General features: G+C 49.1%; 1 protein-coding gene across 1 annotated transcript in view; it reads right to left on the bottom strand.

Annotated features, from left to right (window-relative positions):
* NOC2L (NOC2 like nucleolar associated transcriptional repressor) overlaps window positions 1-17525 on the bottom strand; it is a 101991-nt gene that overhangs the window by 20735 nt on the left and 63731 nt on the right. The window contains exons 13-16 of the mRNA XM_069741769.1: window positions 15469-15582; window positions 15092-15193; window positions 7998-8141; window positions 5418-5531 (exon numbers count right to left, since the gene is read on the bottom strand). Coding sequence (XP_069597870.1) covers window positions 5418-5531; window positions 7998-8141; window positions 15092-15193; window positions 15469-15582 — 474 coding nt within the window. The remainder of the gene's footprint in view (window positions 1-5417; window positions 5532-7997; window positions 8142-15091; window positions 15194-15468; window positions 15583-17525) is intronic.

Here is a 17525-nt window from a genome sequence, read left to right as displayed (position 1 = left end):
TGTTGTGAAGGGTTCCCACTGTCCCTGGACCACCATGTCCCCCATATAGGCTCCCCACCCTGAAGAGCTGGCATCCGTGGTTATCACGTGGGTGACATCTATCATCCAGGGAACCCCTGCTGATAAATTTTGTTTATCTAGCCACCATCTAAGGGAATTCAATGTTATCGGCCTCAATGTCAATTTTCCATTCAATGCGCCTCCTAAGGCTCTGTCATGGAACAGGACTTCATTTTGTAGGGACCTGGTGTGGAACTGAGCCCACTTAACTGCTGGGATGCAAGATGTGAGTGACCCAAGTAGAGACATTGCTTGCCTAAGTGTCATGGAAGGTGTATTGATTGCTCTTAATACAAAACTCTGAATTTGGTCCATTTTCTCTATAGGGAGGAGACACTGCTGTGTCACTGAATTCAACATTAACCCCAGGAATTTTTGAACATTTAGGGGCTGTAATTTAGATTTTTCAAAGTTTATGATCCAACCCAACCGTTCTAGTTTGGTTTTAGCAATCTCCCATTGTGACAGACAATGATCTACCGAGTTACCTACAATGAGGAAATCGTCTAAGTAGGGGACTATAAGGATATTTGACTCTCTTAAATGCGCCATAACTTCCGCAATTATTTTAGTAAACACCCTAGGTGCCGAGGTGATCCCAAAGGGGAGCGCTCTGAATTGAAAATGTCGAATCCTACCCCCCATTAGTATCGCTACCCTCAGGTATCGTTGGAAATCAGCATGAATGGGTACATGATAGTAGGCATCTTTCAAATCCACTACTACCATGAAACAGTTGTTGAAAAGCATTTTTATTGCCGAATTGATGGACTCCATTTTGAAAGTATGTTTCACCAAAAACTTATTGAGACCCTTAAGATTTATAATGGTCCTGTAAGATTTATCAGGCTTCTGGATTAGGAACAGGGGAGAGTAAAACCCTTCCCCTGCCTGAGAATACGGCACTTCTACCAAAACATTTTTGGAACAAAGAGTCCTCACTTCCTCTTCTAGGGCGAATTGTTCAGTGGGAGATGAGCGCCAGGGTGTTAACCTAAATTTGTCCTGTGGAATATGAACAAATTCCAGCTTGAGACCATGGGAAACAGTGTCTTTTATCCAAACGCTGTTTGTGATTTTCGACCACTCTGCCGAGAAATGCAATAGTCTCCCTCCCACTGGAATTGCCAGTCATTGGTCTTGTTTTTTATTTTCCGTCTGGTTACGGCGAAACATGAGACCTGTACCTCGCTTTCGCCTATCCTCCCATCTGGGACGATCTCTCCCTGGTGAAAAGGTTCGCTTTCCTCCCCGGTTGAACCTTCTTTTGTTGAAGGGACGACGGTATGGATTGAACAGGTTGGGAAACTTTTTCTTATCATCTCCTGCTTTCTCCAGGAGTTCATCCAGGGTAGGCCCAAATAAATATTCGCCTTTACAAGGGATAGCGCAGAGCTTCGCTTTTGCCTGCATATCCCCCGGCCAGCATTTCAGCCATAGGGCTCTCCTTGCAGCATTAGAAAGTCCTGCTGCTCTAGCTGCCAACTTTACGGAGTCAATTGAGGCGTCTGATAAAAAAGCCGCCCCCTCCTGGATTACAGGTAATGCTGAGAGAATGGACTCTCTAGAGGCCCCTTGTTTTAATTGGGTCTCCAACTGGTCCAGCCAGACCATCATTGACCTTGCCGTGCAGGTTGAAGCTACCGCAGGTCTTAAGGAGCCAGCTGCCATCTCCCAGGTTCCCTTCAGGAAGGTATCCACTTTCCTATCCAGGGGGTCTTTAAGTGTTCCCATATCTTCAAATGGGAGAGAAGATCGTTTAGCTACCTTGGCAATTGCTGCATCCAGCTTGGGTGCTTTCTCCCAGTTACCTACTGCTGGGTCATCAAAAGGGTATCGGCGTTTTTGCGCAGGTGGTAAGGAGCCTTTTCTCTCAGGTTTCCTCCATTCCCTATTAATAAGATCTTGTATTTTCTCATTTAAAGGAAACACTCTGCGCTTCTTTTGCTCCAATCCACTGAACATCATTTGTTCTTTGGATAGTTGAGGCTTGGGTTCCGATATTCCCATTGTGCCTCTGACCGCCTTTACCAATTTGTCTATCCTTTCTAGGGGTAGGCAAAACCGAGCAGCGTCTTCTTCCGAAGAGGAGGATGATGCTGCTGAATTGTCTGATTCTTCGGACTTGTCCTTTTCCACAGACGAATCAGATGCCCACTCAGTTCTCTGCCTAGAACCTCCTGACTGTGAAAGGTTTTTAAAGGACTCTTTAACCTCCATTCTAATCATCTCCTTGAGACTGGCCGTAATAGAGGAGGATTCTTCGGCTACCTACGGGGATAAGTAAGGTAGACTAGAGTGTAAGATCTACATGCTATACCCCCTCCCCTCCTTCCAGAACCTCACCGTCTGCTGGATACAGGGGTCACATAGTTTTTTAGGGTGTGAGTCAGGCAAGGGAACCCCGCAGATGGCACATTCCCTATGCTTCGCCTTACTGACGTTTTTCCTTCCCTGCATAAAACACATGAGGGGAGACTAGTCACTAAGTGAACTTTCTCGAAGATCACTTACCAGTGGCTGCTCACACCCAGAAATACCGAAGCACGAGGGGGATCCTTTTTGACTGACCCTCCAGACCCCTGTCTGGAGGAGCTTCTGCGGCCCGAACCATCGCTCCTTTTTTCATGTTCCTTCTCCTTGGGTTTCTGGGATGCTTGTTCCAGCAGCACAACCTGCTGATCCTGATCTGAATCCATTTTCAGTAAATTGGAGCCAGAACCCGGGAACATGCTGCTGGAGCCGCCTTATAAGGCCCCTCCTTCGGTCAGCGCACCTTGCCCAGCTTGCTTGTCTAATTTTCCCGCCCCCCCCCCCCCCCCCCGCAGCTGTGGGGAATCAATCGTCGCTCCGGAGGGATTGCGGCATGATCTCCGGTGGGCGCCGCCATCTTGGAGCCCCCGCGCATGCGCAGGAGCTCACCGATCCGGAAGACGTCGCCGGCTCCGCCCCCCGACGTCACCACAGCTTACAGCGCTTCCTGTCAGCGCTGCAGCTCTCGTGGAACGCCGAGGCCGGCCAGCTACAATCCGATCGGCGCCCCCCCGATGCCGCCGCGCTCCCCCCTGCTCCAGAGAGACCCACAGCCCACGGGAAGGGCGACTTACCAGACGCTGGCCCCGGAGACCGGACACCCCCTGGCGACCGCTCCTCGCTGCCTAGTCACCGCCGTGCCGCCCTGCCAGGGCCACCGTGACTACTTCAGGTACCCGCACCGGCCGAAGTGGGAGACCCTCTCGCCACCAGAATCGGTCCGGCCGGCCTGGACTCCTGTAGTTTCTATAGGCATCCAGTCCCTTCAGGAACAGGAAACCAACTGATGCATGGGGAGAGGTGCCGCCCTTTTGTATCTGTAGGTTTCCTGTTCCTTAAGGGCGGATCCCCTCTCTCGTGTGCTGTCATGGGAGTCCGAATAAAGAGCGAGTCGCACTGCACCCCCCTCCTCTGTGACAAAACGGGATTCGGCTTGACGACGGGCCAGAGACGGATAAAGCCAGGGTGGAAAAAAAAAATCCCGGCGGTCGAGGTGGGAGAACTTTGGGATTTGATTCCGAACCAGACAGCCCAAACTTCTTGCAGAAAGGAATCATCTGCTGGATCATGCAGCAAATATATGGGGAACTGCTTAAATAACAATTCCCTACTGCAGCGTTATCATATAGTACAGGCATGATGGGAGCTGTACATTTGCAACAGCTGGAAAGCAAGAGGTTGAAATCGCTGGTTTATAGATCCCTGATGGAAACTCAAGACGGCCATAGGGAAGGTGAACAGGCGACAGACGTGCTGCTGTGCGCTGGAATAATTGTGCGGAGACTTCACTGGACTGTCGGCACAGAATGACTGCTCAAACCAAGCACTTGGTGCAACCTTTGCGTGGCAGAGCAGTTCACTCCATCTTCTAACCTGCATGTTTGACCAAAATAGAGGGACACGGAGATAGAGAGAGAAAACAAGTGGGAAGGTACTCCGCCATGCCAAGGGTGCACCGAGCGCCTGTGCTTAGTTTGGACAGTCATTTTGTGCTGACAGATTCCCTTTAAAATGAAGGAGAAGAACCGAGTGCCGGACCCATTAGGCTTTGATGGGTTTTTCCTGAATAGTCCAGTGTGAGGTGTACGGATCCATAGATAGTATATGAGTCCTTTCCCAGCACATTGGTCTCCCGAACAAGGACCCGGCACTGCCGATCTGACCGCACATCGCTCAGCCTTCATTCTAGAGATTGGATCCCACTAGTAAAAACTTCTGACGGAGTCGGGTGCAATAATTTGCCGGACCAAAGCGTCTGACGGGTAATTTTTATAAAACGATAGGTTCCCTTTAAGAACTGTTGCTGTCACGAAGAGAAAGGCTCCTGGAAAAATCAATATGTTAAAGATGTTTTGCAATTTCCTAATATTTTACATAATGAATCCCCTGAACAGAGATATTACCAGAAATAAAGTCTTGTGCAGAATTTGCAGAAAGTCTCGAGATTGTGACACCCGACGTCCCATGGGGCGAGCATGCTGGTGGTCGCAGTCCCGAGCACATGGCAATATTTACCTGCTGCGGGTTCGGTTTCCGCACAGCCACTCCTGCTGCCATCTTGTAAGAGAGAACACTGCCCCCTGCTGGTGATGCCGAGCACACCGACGACGCACAGCCGGGATTTATACCCCCTTAATCCCTTGAGCCGTCGGCTCCTGCGATGGATTAGCATTATGTAAATAAGCGCTGAAATCCCGTGACAGAGTCGTGCAGAGACGCGGCCGAGCTCTTAACTCCTCCGGGAAAGACACTTGCTGATCAATGACGACCCCGAACGGATTCGCTCTGCCGAATCCGGGAAGGGGAATATAAGCGGTGCATTTCCAGAACGCATCCTTTTTACGGTTTGTTTGTTTTTTAAAGATCTCTGTCTGTATTCTGCGCTTCTTTACCACCTTTCCACTTCAATCACATCAGCACCCATCCTGAACGAAGGCACTGGACACCAACATATCAGTATCAGAAATACGAACGCTTATCCTCTGCGTCCATATTCCCAAAACTGAACAGAGTCCGAGAAGGGACCGGCTGCGGCATGACCGACCCGAGAGTCACAGCGTCATATAGGAGTGTGGATGTGACACTCGGGTGGAGAGAGACACGACCGGATCGTGCTTAGACCGATTTGCACGGACGGCTGCACAAGTCCTGCATGTTTCCAGTGAGCAGTCCCTAAGATAAACCCTCCTGGCAGAAGCGATTTACTACCACCCATGCTAGTGCCAAACGATGAAAACCCCTCCGGCGTCCTATCAGTGATACAATATAATGTTCTGTCCTCATGGTGGCCCCAAGACTATACGACCTTCTCTATGGAGACTTACCCTTTCTTTGCCGCTGATCTCTAGTTGGATTTCCTTCTCACGAAGTTTCTTCCAGGTGGTGTAATACTTGGTCAGTGGGGTTCCCTCTGCCTTGACTTGTTTTTCCCATTTTAGCTAAAAAAAAAAAAAAAATTTTTAAAGTTTTAATCAAAGTAGCAAACGTCAGTCCTCCAGTGATTTTTTTATCCCACTTAAATGAATGTATTTTAGGGGGAAAAACAATGTTGCTATTGGGTAGAATTAAACATTTGGCACAGTTTGTTCTCTATAGACTTGGTGGTGCACCATTGCCGGCTGCAGAATGAGTTATCGTAGAATCCATCAGCGAGCTCGTTCAGCCAGGCCGCCAGAAGGAGTTTGTAACTATCGGTTTCTTAACTCCTGTCCGCCGATTTATGACCACAGATCACATCAAGGCTGAATGTGCAGGAAAACAAAAGTTAGAGGCGGTAAAAACGCAAAATGGTGCAAAATGATTAATAAAACCCAAATGCAAAAAAATACATGCTATATATGTCATATGCATTACATACTATATATCCCCCTTAATCAGCTCCTGTCCATAGAATAAGGACCCCGTACAATAGCGCACACTGATCAGGTGCGGCACAAGGACGCCGGCAGCTGCGACATCTTCCCAACACGTGAAATCCTCTCTGGCTTCCTTGCACTTTTCTCCAGTAATGAAGCCCTCGGAGAGCTTCCAGGCCCCGGTGCGAGACCTCAATGTTACCCACAGGTGCGCTCTTGGCGTCATCTGACAACTGGAAGCTCCAGGATTTCCGCCAAGACGAGACTGCACGTGCGTAAGCAGCGCAGGATGTGTACGACACCGGGGGGGGGGACGAGTCTCCGGGGAATGGGAGATGAACAGGAACATCGTATGTACATGTGCGAACACGTCCAGTCCTGCAGCAGACATCGCTCGCACCCGTATATCCCTGTTAACGGTTTACATTTCAGGTCAGGTGTCTGGGAAAGTTGGGTGATCATTACTGATGAGCGAACGTGTGGATAAGGTGTTATCTGAGCATGCTCGTGTGCAAACCAAGGGTCTTCGGCATGTTCGAATAATATGTTCTGAGTCCCCGCGGCTCGTAGTCGCAACACATTCAATGACTAAAAGCTGACATGCTGGATCCTTATTCCTGCCGAGGGTCCCAAACACTAGACGGTATGAAGGTGCTTAGAATGGAGTGGCAGGGCGCGTGCACCACCACAGACGCTCCATTCCACGCCCCTCCAGCCGAGGACGTGTGTCCCCTAGTACAGGTTTCTCACTCTGGCGATCATATAGGGGTCCTAATGATGGGATCCTTTTAAATGACAGCAAGCGGTGATCTTGATAAAGGCTGATACAATCAGTGTATTGGAAATTGACAAAACTTCATTGTCAGATTTTAAAAAAACACCTTTTATTTTCTGAATCCAGAATAGCCGGCATGACAGTACGGCAGCAGTCTCCGGTTCAGCCGGACCCCGAGCACAGTCTGTCTGGATGCATAATGCCTCGGCAGCTTCATTTAGATTAATTAATCAAATCCTGACGCAGAGGACAAAGCCGGTAACATCTATTATGTACGGCTAGACCCATTCTGAGCGAATCCGTCTTCTTACTTAGTGGCACCACCTGCAATTCCCCAGCACTACTTCATCCTGCTGCAGAGACCGCAACACGTGGGTGTCTCTGATCTGACACTTTCCCGCTGCCGCTGTCCCTGCGAGGTGGTGCCAGAGTGTCTACGGACGGCTTCTGGCACTCCCAGCCCCCTGATTTATATTACCAGCAGTCTGCCATTAAAATATTTATGAAGGCATTACATCCGTGCGTGCTGTTCTAGGGTTGCAGAGGAGATCAGGCTCCGTCAGCCGGCAAACAACACAATGCTAATTATCAAGATTTATCTGCTCCCTTTGGAGACAGAGGTGCCTGCAATGTACTGCAGTGTAATGCATGGGAGGTCTTACCGGCAACGCGGGGGTCCACGGCTGGGGGGGAACGAAGGGAGGACAGAAGGTCATGCCAGATATAAGGGACCCCACTAACTATGCACTGCGATAACAGCAAACGCCTTACCAGTGTTCCCAGTGTGGCATGCTGGTATGTGCTACACATGCAACTGGTTAGGTCTTGTTTTAATCCCGAATTATAATCATACCCGTCTCGCTTTTGTTTTCTTGCAGGAAAGATTAGTGCAGGATATGGTTCCATTATTTTTAACTGGCGGACAACAGAAAAGGGCCCCTGTCCAAGAATATATGGACTCTCTGCACCCAAAAAGCTCTTAAAATGCAAAATTGCACCTGCTTTGGGGGTAGAAATGGGCCCCCTGTGTGGTCGCACAGGGGCCCCAATGATATATCCGCCCCTAGTCTTTTGTTTCCCTTTACCCCATTAATGTCAAGAAAAAAAAACCACAAACTGTCATTTTATACGTAAAAGTTCCCCTAAACTCAGGATGTGGATAACTGGAAGCGACTTCAGCCATTACATATTTACAGGGGGAAAAAAATGAAAATTTACCACCGAGCATCACCGAAGGTCCCGAAAACCGGTGGCGTCATCGATGCGCTACTTACCACGGCGTCCCTGTCTGACACCCCAAAGGCGCACTTCTGCCTCTTGCTACTGATGTAGGACGAATTCTCCTGGATCTTCTCCAGCAGTTGGCGCATCTGTTTGCAGTAATTGGACACTTTGCATTCCTTCAGGAAAGATTTCAGCTAAGGGGGGGGTGGGAAGATAAAAAATGAGAAAAATCGGTAATAAAAACAAAAAAATTGCCAAGACACAGAAATCCAATAATTGCACGTACGCTGGCAGATGCGCCAAATTAGAGCGTACAGACATGATGGAGCGAGAAGTCTTGTGGCTGCGACACTAATGGACGGTCACTAGATTTCTTTCTTCTGCCTGTTGCAAAGTGTAATCAGTCTCGAGGCGGATTACAGGAAGTGGGGGAGGGTCTTTGCCTCGCTACATGCTGCGTCTCCGACTCTCCGCTTCCAGGCATAACAGAGGCAAGCTTTCCATTTGGAAGAGGACTAGAACTCTAGCCTCCTAAAACCAAACCAGAATCTTAATTTGCAGACACGTGTTTCGGGGTGTTGCACTCCTCAGTGCAAGGTATGAGATCTGATTTGGATAGGTGAGAGGTTCTGTACTGGGGTCTAAAGGGCAACGTCTCTCTTTGTGGTGAGTGACAAGCCAAACCTGGCATGTCAGAGTGAGGAGACTTAAAAGCCATACATGTTCCTTTTGGAAAATAAGTATGCAAATTGTCTTTTCAGAGAGGAAGAGGACTAGAACTCTATAGCGCCACCTATTGGAATCAGCGATCCTAAAAGTCAATATTGGCTCTTAACGAACCTTGCAATATGACTCAGGATAAAAAACAAACCTAGCCAAATCAGATTTCATACTTTGCACTGATGAGTGGCAGCATCCCAAAACACTGTCTGCCAACAGATTCTGGCTTGGCTTTTATCCCAAGTCATATTGCAAGGCTCGTTAAATAGTCCATATTGACTTTTAGGATCACTGCATCCAATAGGTGGCACTATAGAGCTCTAGTCCTCTTCCTCTGTGAGGAGACAATTTGCATATTTAAATTTCCGAGAGGAGCATACATGGCCTTTAAGTCTCCTCACTCTGACATGCCAGGCTAGGCTTGGCTTGTTACCCTGCACAAGGAGAAACGTTACTCCTTAGACCCCATTTTGAAAAGTAAAACTATTTGAGCAAAGCTGGGGGATGATGCATGCTGGGAAGTGACAGAAGGAAGTTCCAGTACGTATAATGCTGGCAGAATGTGGATGACGAAGGAAAAAAAAATAAAACAAAAACAGTGAATGGCAAGTTAAGGAGAATGAGAATGAAGACCGTTCCTGGACTGATTAGACTGCTATGTGCACCGAAAGCTTCATGTTGAGGATGGGGGGAGGAGGAAGACCCCACCTCTCTACAGGTTTGGTATGACAAGGACAGTTGTGCTCTAAGCTCTTGCCGGCCTATGGAGCAGACAATGTGCGGTATTACATGGGTGTACAGTATGGGTAATGTTTTAGTAGTTTCTATCTTTGGATATTTTTTTCAGCACTTGTGCGACTGACGCAATTTTTGGCCGCACTGTAGGGCGGGAGTCGGCAATCTGCGGCACTACTACTCCCAGCGGGCACCGTGACACCGAGCTTACTCCATCCCTTCCACGCAGACCTATAGGGGAGATTATTAACCCTGTGTCTCACAAAGACGTTTGGGACTTGCATGATCGCCTAAATGTCAAAAAAATAAAAAATAAAATAAATCACCTCTCCGTGTGACGACCGGGGGCTGAACTGCTCGGCATCAGGGGGCACATCGAGCCACGGTTTGCTCTTTCCAGACCCCTTAATTACCATGACGTGAAAACTATTTTTTTTTTTTTTGTTAAAGAGGCGCTTTTGGGATAATTTAGCTAATCTCTAAACTTTGGCGAAGCCCCCGATGTCGGCACACACCCCGAGGCCGCTACGCCTCAGAGCGGCTGTTCGCACATCTGCAGCCGTGCGGAGAGAAGCCCCTCTGGCAGGAGACGGCGGGCTCCGTTCCCAGTCCCCCTCTTCGAGTTTCTCCGCGCACACATCTGGGATCGGGCAGGGATAAGGGAGGGTAACAGCTAACAGAGCCCTGAGCCGCAGACTGCCTGGGGGTCTCCTACGTGTCAACGTGTGGTCTAATGGATGACGCATGAGAAAAGGGGGTGTAGGGGGGTGAAACAAAGGGGCAGGTTTCCAAATTTCCGTGCTAACGTCAGCTGGGAAGGCTCTGCAGTCTAATCCGTGTGTGTGTGACCCCGCGGCACACGACATCTGGCGCTCCTTGGACAGTGCCATGTGTCTATCCGCTTTTCCATGGACTGCGCCCTTGATCACTTCAATGTGCAACGAGGGTTAAGAAATGGAAAAAAGAATCCTAACTCTTTTTTTTTCAGAAACAAAAAACAGATATAGACGCCCTTTAAAATTATCGTTTTATCTACGCCAGTCTGCAAGTGATGAGACGCCATCTTTTTTGGAGCGGGGCGGCTCGTTCAGCAAACTTTGCCATAATTAATATGGGATGGCTGACCCGCACTTACTAAAACATCCTGAAGCCTTCGCAGCTGCGAGCTGAAAATAGATTTCGCTGGGAGCGTTCGCTGCCTCCCGACACGAAAACAGATCTCTGACGAGCACCCAAACTGCAGCCTGTAACCCCCGCGGTGCTGGGCAGACCACAAATTATGGGGCTGATATTAAAATTTAAAAAATAATAATAATAATAATAATAATAATTAAAAAAAAAAAGGTTCTAAACGCACGCCAGGGAAGGGTTAATAAAGAGAGACTAATAGCTGCACACCGCCGCTCCGGAGCTGGGATTTGCAGTCTGCCAAAACAACTCTGCCGCCTCGCTCTTTTTCTCCCAACACCGGGGGGGGAAAGTGCATGTCACCGAGACAGAAAGAGCGCATCACCCACGAGGCGCGCCAGCCGGCGATTATCTGGATAGAAGCTGTCAGGCTGCCAATGATGCTCGCACACACACTGTTCTCACCGAGGCTACGCGTCAATTCACACCCACACAAGTCACCTATGGACGCGCACCTCTCCGGCTCCGCGGCAGGTGTAATTACAGAGCAGTGCAGAGAAGAAAAAAAAAGTTCAGAAGGTAAAAAAAAAAAAAAGGAAACGGAACTGATTAAAGTAAAAAAAAAAAAACTCTATAAATATAAATATATACAGTCTGTGCACCGGTGGCTGGTGTTCGCAGATCCCTTCTGTTAAGCTGGCACATTGCATCAGATACCAGAGGCAATACCAGGCTACGTTCACATGGGCACCTGTCCGAATTTCCAAGCACTATAAGTCCGGTCCCTAAACGGTGCGAGGTCGTTTGTGCAAAATATCTCATACACAAAAAGGATCGGGAGCGGAAATAATACGTTCATTTTGGGTCAGGTGCACACGTCCAAAATTCAAGGTCGAAGAACGGACTGATTTCAGGACCGGCTGCAGGTCTCCTGACCTCATAGAACCTGTCGGCACAAAATGACTGTTCAAACCAAGCACAGGCGCGCGGTGCACCCTGGAGTGGCGGAGCAGTTCAGTGCACCTTTCCCATCTATCTCAACCCTTCTCTGACTCCTGTAAAGCCAAAGCTGTCAATCAAGGAAGAGGAGGGAGGAGATAGCTAGAAAACAAGTAGGTGGGAAGGTGCGCTGGGCTGCTCCACCATCAAGGGTGCGTGCGCTGAGCTGCTCCACCATCAAGGGTGCACCTGTGCTTGGTTTGTACAGTCATTTTGTGCTGACAGCCTCACTTTATGGTCTTCATTGCGGGTGCTAAATAAAGTCTGTTTTTGTGCTAAACAAGACCAGACCGAAGTGAAGGCGGTACCCCCAATAACTGGAGGTGTTAGAGCTGCAGACCCCCCTCTAATGATGCAATGTCGCTCACAGCCAAAAATGACAGCAGGCGGTCGTTGAGAGGCTAAAATCTATAAAAGTCTGGGCTTCACAGTGACTTTGGGATAACATGATCCTTTTCTGAGTAGCCCCAGTCTTATACTCCAGAGCAGCAATCACAATTCTGCAATCTTCAACGCTGACATTTTCCTGCATGCCCTGGGGTTGCTCTGGTGCGATGTATTCGGAGACGGGTGATCTTTACACCATGCACTTTGTGATAATCAGAAACAGGGAAAATTAGCCCTTCCATGCCATAACAGCCAAGTACTTCAAAGCTGAACCGTGAATTCAGCTCTGAAGTACTAGATAGGCTGCAATTTAAGATAAGCAGAAAGTGCAGCGTGTTCTCAAGAGTTACTCAACTTATAAGGTTGGGCCCCTTATGAAATGGTAGCAGCAAAGACGTAGTAGTCCCCCCCAGTGATAAACAACAGCTGGGATCTCAATACGTCAGTCCACATGTGGCAAAAAGGAATCAATTTCCTCTGCGTACGGCCCGATGTTTAGACTGCAATAACGACATCTTTTGTTAAAATAAATCCATGCAATGTGCGCAACGTTAGATAAATGAGACAGAATTCGGACCGCGGCGCAACGCTGACGAAACAAAGCTCGTATCGGGAGCAGAAAATATTTAACATTAAAGTAAATTCTGCTCTAGTGATTTATGGTCAGGGCAAAAAAGGGATAAAAATAATATACGCCGGCTTAACCGGTGAGAATAGTGCACACGAGACACCTGTAAGTGAGGACAGCGCACACATACACCGCCGGCTTATCCGGCAGAGGAGATCAGCGAGACGAGGCCAAGATGATTAACCGAGAAACGCAACGTGCATCTGGGATATATTACAAAGCCTCCACATGGACTATTAATCTGTCTCCTGATAGGCTGCAAATAATTTAATGTTTTCAGCAATGCCGAGCCTCGCGCCTATATATCATGACTGTAAATGTAGCCGCAGTGAACTCTGGAGCAGCTACAGAACGGCTCAACCATCAGCCTGATTCTATAGTTTACGGAGCGACTTCTGTGGCTTTCTACTTCATACTGGTCAGAAACACATACCGTATTTTCCGGCGTATAAGACGACTGGGCGTATAAGACGACCCCCAACTTTTCCAGTTAAAATATAAAATCTTCTCAAAAGTCGGGGGTTGTCTTATATGCCGGGTGTCGTCTTATAGGGTGGGTGCGGAGCAATCTGCGGTCGAAGTATATAGTGGGGGGAGTGGTCCCGATGACGAGGTGAGGGAGCGCCTCACCAGGAAGGTGTAAGTGAAGCAAACTGTCAGTGTCTGAGATGCCAGGGGTATGCAAAAAAGAGAGAGAGCGCGGTGCTGAGCCTAGAAAAACACTCCTCTTTCACTAATCTGGCTCACCCTTGTATCCTATTATCTCCTTCTCTGCCTCTGCTTCACTTACACCTTCCCGGTGAGGTGCCCCCTCACCTCGTTATTGGGGTCGCTAACCCCCCAATATGCGGCGACCGCAGATTACTCCGCACCTGCCCTATAAGACGACACCTGGCGTATAAGACGATACCCGACTTTTGAGAAGATTTTCGAGGGTTAAAAAGTAGTCTTATACGCCAGAAAATACAGTAATTCTTTACAAGACGATACATGACTCACAAGACTAATATGATCCGCCAGAGGACGGCGAGGATGGGGGCGCCGCCAGAGAACGGCGAGGATGGGGGCGCCGCCAGAGGACGGCGAGGATGGGGGCGCCGCCAGAGAACGGCGAGGATGGGGGCGCCGCCAGAGGACGGCGAGGATGGGGGCGCCGCCAGAGGACGGCGAGGATGGGGGCGCCGCCAGAGGACGGCGAGGATGGGGGCGCCGCCAGAGGATGGGCGAGGATGGGGGCGCCGCCAGAGGACAGCGAGGATGGGGGCGCCGCCAGAGGACAGCGAGGATGGGGGCGCCGCCAGAGGACAGCGAGGATGGGGGCGCCGCCAGAGGACAGCGAGGATGGGGGCGCCGCCAGAGGACAGCGAGGATGGGGGCGCCGCCAGAGGACAGCGAGGATGGGGGCGCCGCCAGAGGACAGCGAGGATGGGGGCGCCGCCAGAGGACAGCGAGGATGGGGGCGCCGCCAGAGGACAGCGAGGATGGGGAAGTCAGCAGAGGACAGCAAGGATGGGGAAGCCGCCAGAGGACAGCAAGGATGGGGAAGCCGCCAGAGGACAGCAAGGATGGGGAAGCCGCCAGAGGACAGCGAGGATGGGGAAGCCGCCAGAGGACAGCGAGGATGGGGAAGTCAGCAGAGAACAGCAAGGATGGGGAAGCCACCAGAGGACAGCAAGGATGGGGAAGCCACCAGAGGACAGCGAGGATGGGGAAGCCGCCAGAGGACAGCGAGGATGGGGAAGTCAGCAGAGAACAGCAAGGATGGGGAAGTCACCAGAGGACAGCAAGGATGGGGACGCCACCAGAGGACAGCAAGGATGGGGAAGCCACCAGAGGACTGCAAGGATGGGGAAGCCACCAGAGGACAGCAAGGATGGGGACGCCACCAGAGGACGGCAAGGATGGGGAAGCCAACAGAGGACAGCAAGGATGGGGACGCCACCAGAGGACGGCAAGGATGGGGGCGCCACCAGATGAAACCAAGGAAGAGAGGAGATGCGCCCCCCCCAACTGCCCCGAGGAAACCAAGGAAGAGGGGAGACTCCCTCCCTCTTTATCACCCCCCTCCCCCCCCCCCCCCCCCCCCCCCCGAGGAAACCAAGGTAGAGGGGAGCCGTCCCCCCCTTCCCTCCCCCGAGGAAACCAATGAAGAGGGGAGACGCCGTCCCCTTCCCCCCCACCCAAGGAATAGGGGAGACACCCCCTCTCCCCTGAGGAAACCAAGGAACAGGGGAGACACCCCCTCTCCCACAAGGAAACCAAGGAAGAGGGGAGATGCCGTAGAGGAAAGAATTATAGGTGAATTAGATATGGCAAGAAAATCCCTTGGCGGGACTCTACAAGATGCATTGCTCCTCTAATAAAATCGGATAGAATTTTTCTGCAACTAAACAGAGATTAAACAGAGGTTTTCTTCCCAAATATAAGAGGGGCTGTCTGATGAGGAAGCCACTTGGACATTAACCGACGTATAAATATGAAAGTGATTACGATCTAATAGAAGAGAATATAGATCATCCTATAATCACGTGCAAGTATCCGTCTTACCTGTATAACGCAGGGAAGTACCAGCTCAGGGAAGCCAATGCTGTAGGCCTGGGTGTGCACATATTCTAACGTCAGGTCGTAGATCTGCTCGACGAGGCCGTCCTGTGGGTAACGACAAAGAACAGTGCTGCTGAATACTATGGTCAGAGTCACAGCTATGGATGGAGCATTTTCTTCATTTATAAACACTTATTTTATTTGCAGCTTGTTGCCTAGGAGACCGACCACCGCTGCTGCCTAGCACTGAACCGAAGCTGGCCGTTAACAACCCGCTCCTGCGATCCCAGCCAGCTCCAAAATAGGACTTACAAGCTGCAAAGAAAAAAAGAGCTCGCAAGCTCTGCTCATGTAGAGGAGGATATAACGCCATCATTTACCCTGAACACTTTCTCCAGGAGGTTCACGTTGGACAACTTCAGGATCACGGCGAAGTTGATGGGTTTTACACTAATCCTTCCTGGCCGTTTGTTAAAATTCACTTGCTGGAAAATCTGCAAAGAATAAAAAAGAAAAAAAGGAAATTAAAGTACTTTTTTTCTCAACTTAAAACAAAAATAAATAAATAAATAAAAACAAAACACAAAGTCGCCAATGCAGCTGCGGGCATACGCATCAAGGTTTGTACATCTGGGATGTCTTCCAGGACGGTTAACTTGCCAGAGGATTGGTATTTTCTAATTAATATGCAATTAACTAATGTGTCATTATGTAATTCCTCGGCTCTGACTTGTCAATGGAACGGCAGCAATAAGACGCGCCATTTCAGGACTTCTGATGACAATGACCCATCCATGCGTCAGCAACCTGTGGCACTCCAGCTGTTGGAAAACTACAACTCCCAGCATGCCCTGATAGCTGGAGCTGCAGGTTGCTGCCCCTGTACTAGAGAAAATCCTGTCTATACAGGTCCTTCTCAAAAAATTAGCATATAGTGTTAAATTTCATTATTTACCATAATGTAATGATTACAATTAAACTTTCATATATTATAGATTCATTATCCACCAACTGAAATTTGTCAGGTCTTTTATTGTTTTAATACTGATGATTTTGGCATACAACTCCTGATAACCCAAAAAACCTGTCTCAATAAATTAGCATATCAAGAAAAGGTTCTCTAAACGACCTATTACCCTAATCTTCTGAATCAACTAATTAACTCTAAACACATGCAAAAGATACCTGAGGCTTTTATAAACTCCCTGCCTGGTTCATTACTCAAAACCCCCATCATGGGTAAGACTAGCGACCTGACAGATGTCAAGAAGGCCATCATTGACACCCTCAAGCAAGAGGGTAAGACCCAGAAAGAAATTTCTCAACAAATAGGCTGTTCCCAGAGTGCTGTATCAAGGCACCTCAATGGTAAGTCTGTTGGAAGGAAACAATGTGGCAGAAAACGCTGTACAACGAGAAGAGGAGACCGGACCCTGGGGAAGATTGTGGAGAAGGACCGATTCCAGACCTTGGGGAACCTGAGGAAGCAGTGGACTGAGTCTGGTGTGGAAACATCCAGAGCCACCGTGCACAGGCGTGTGCAGGAAATGGGCTACAGGTGCCGCATTCCCCAGGTAAAGCCACTTTTGAACCATAAACAGCGGCAGAGGCGCCTGACCTGGGCTACAGAGAAGCAGCACTGGACTGTTGCTAAGTGGTCCCAAGTACTTTTTTCTGATGAAAGCAAATTTTGCATGTCATTCGGAAATCAAGGTGCCAGAGTCTGGAGGAAGACTGGGGAGAAGGAAATGCCAAAATGCCTGAAGTCCAGTGTCAAGTACCCACAGTCAGTGATGGTGTGGGGTGCCATGTCAGCTGCTGGTGTTGGTCCATTGTGTTTCATCAAGGGCAGGGTCAATGCAGCTAGCTATCAGAAGATTTTGGAGCACTTCATTCTTCCATCGGCTGAAATTCTTTATGGAGATGAAGATTTCATTTTTCAGCACGACCTGGCACCTGCTCACAGTGCCAAAACCACTGGTAAATGGTTTACTGACCATGGTATTACTGTGCTCAATTGGCCTGCCAACTCTCCTGACCTGAACCCCATAGAGAATCTGTGGGATATTGTGAAGAGAAAGTTGAGAGACGCAAGACCCAACACTCTGGATGAGCTTAAGGCCGCTATTGAAGCATCCTGGGCCTCCATAACCTCTCAGCAGTGTCACAGGCTGATTGCCTCCATGCCACGCCGCATTGAAGCAGTCATTTCTGCCAAAGGATTCCCCACCAAGTATTGAGTGCATAACTGAACATTATTATTTGATGGTTTTTTTGTTTGTTATTAAAAAACACTTTTATTTGATTGGATGGGTGAAATATGCTAATTTATTGAGACAGGTTTTTTGGGTTATCAGGAGTTGTATGCCAAAATCATCAGTATTAAAACAATAAAAGACCTGACAAATTTCAGTTGGTGGATAATGAATCTATAATA

Source organism: Ranitomeya imitator, chromosome 10, assembly GCF_032444005.1.
Source record: "Ranitomeya imitator isolate aRanImi1 chromosome 10, aRanImi1.pri, whole genome shotgun sequence".
In the NCBI taxonomy this organism is placed as follows: Eukaryota; Metazoa; Chordata; class Amphibia; order Anura; family Dendrobatidae; genus Ranitomeya; species Ranitomeya imitator.
Note: the sequence above shows the minus strand (reverse complement) of the source record. Positions and strands in the feature narration are given on the sequence as shown.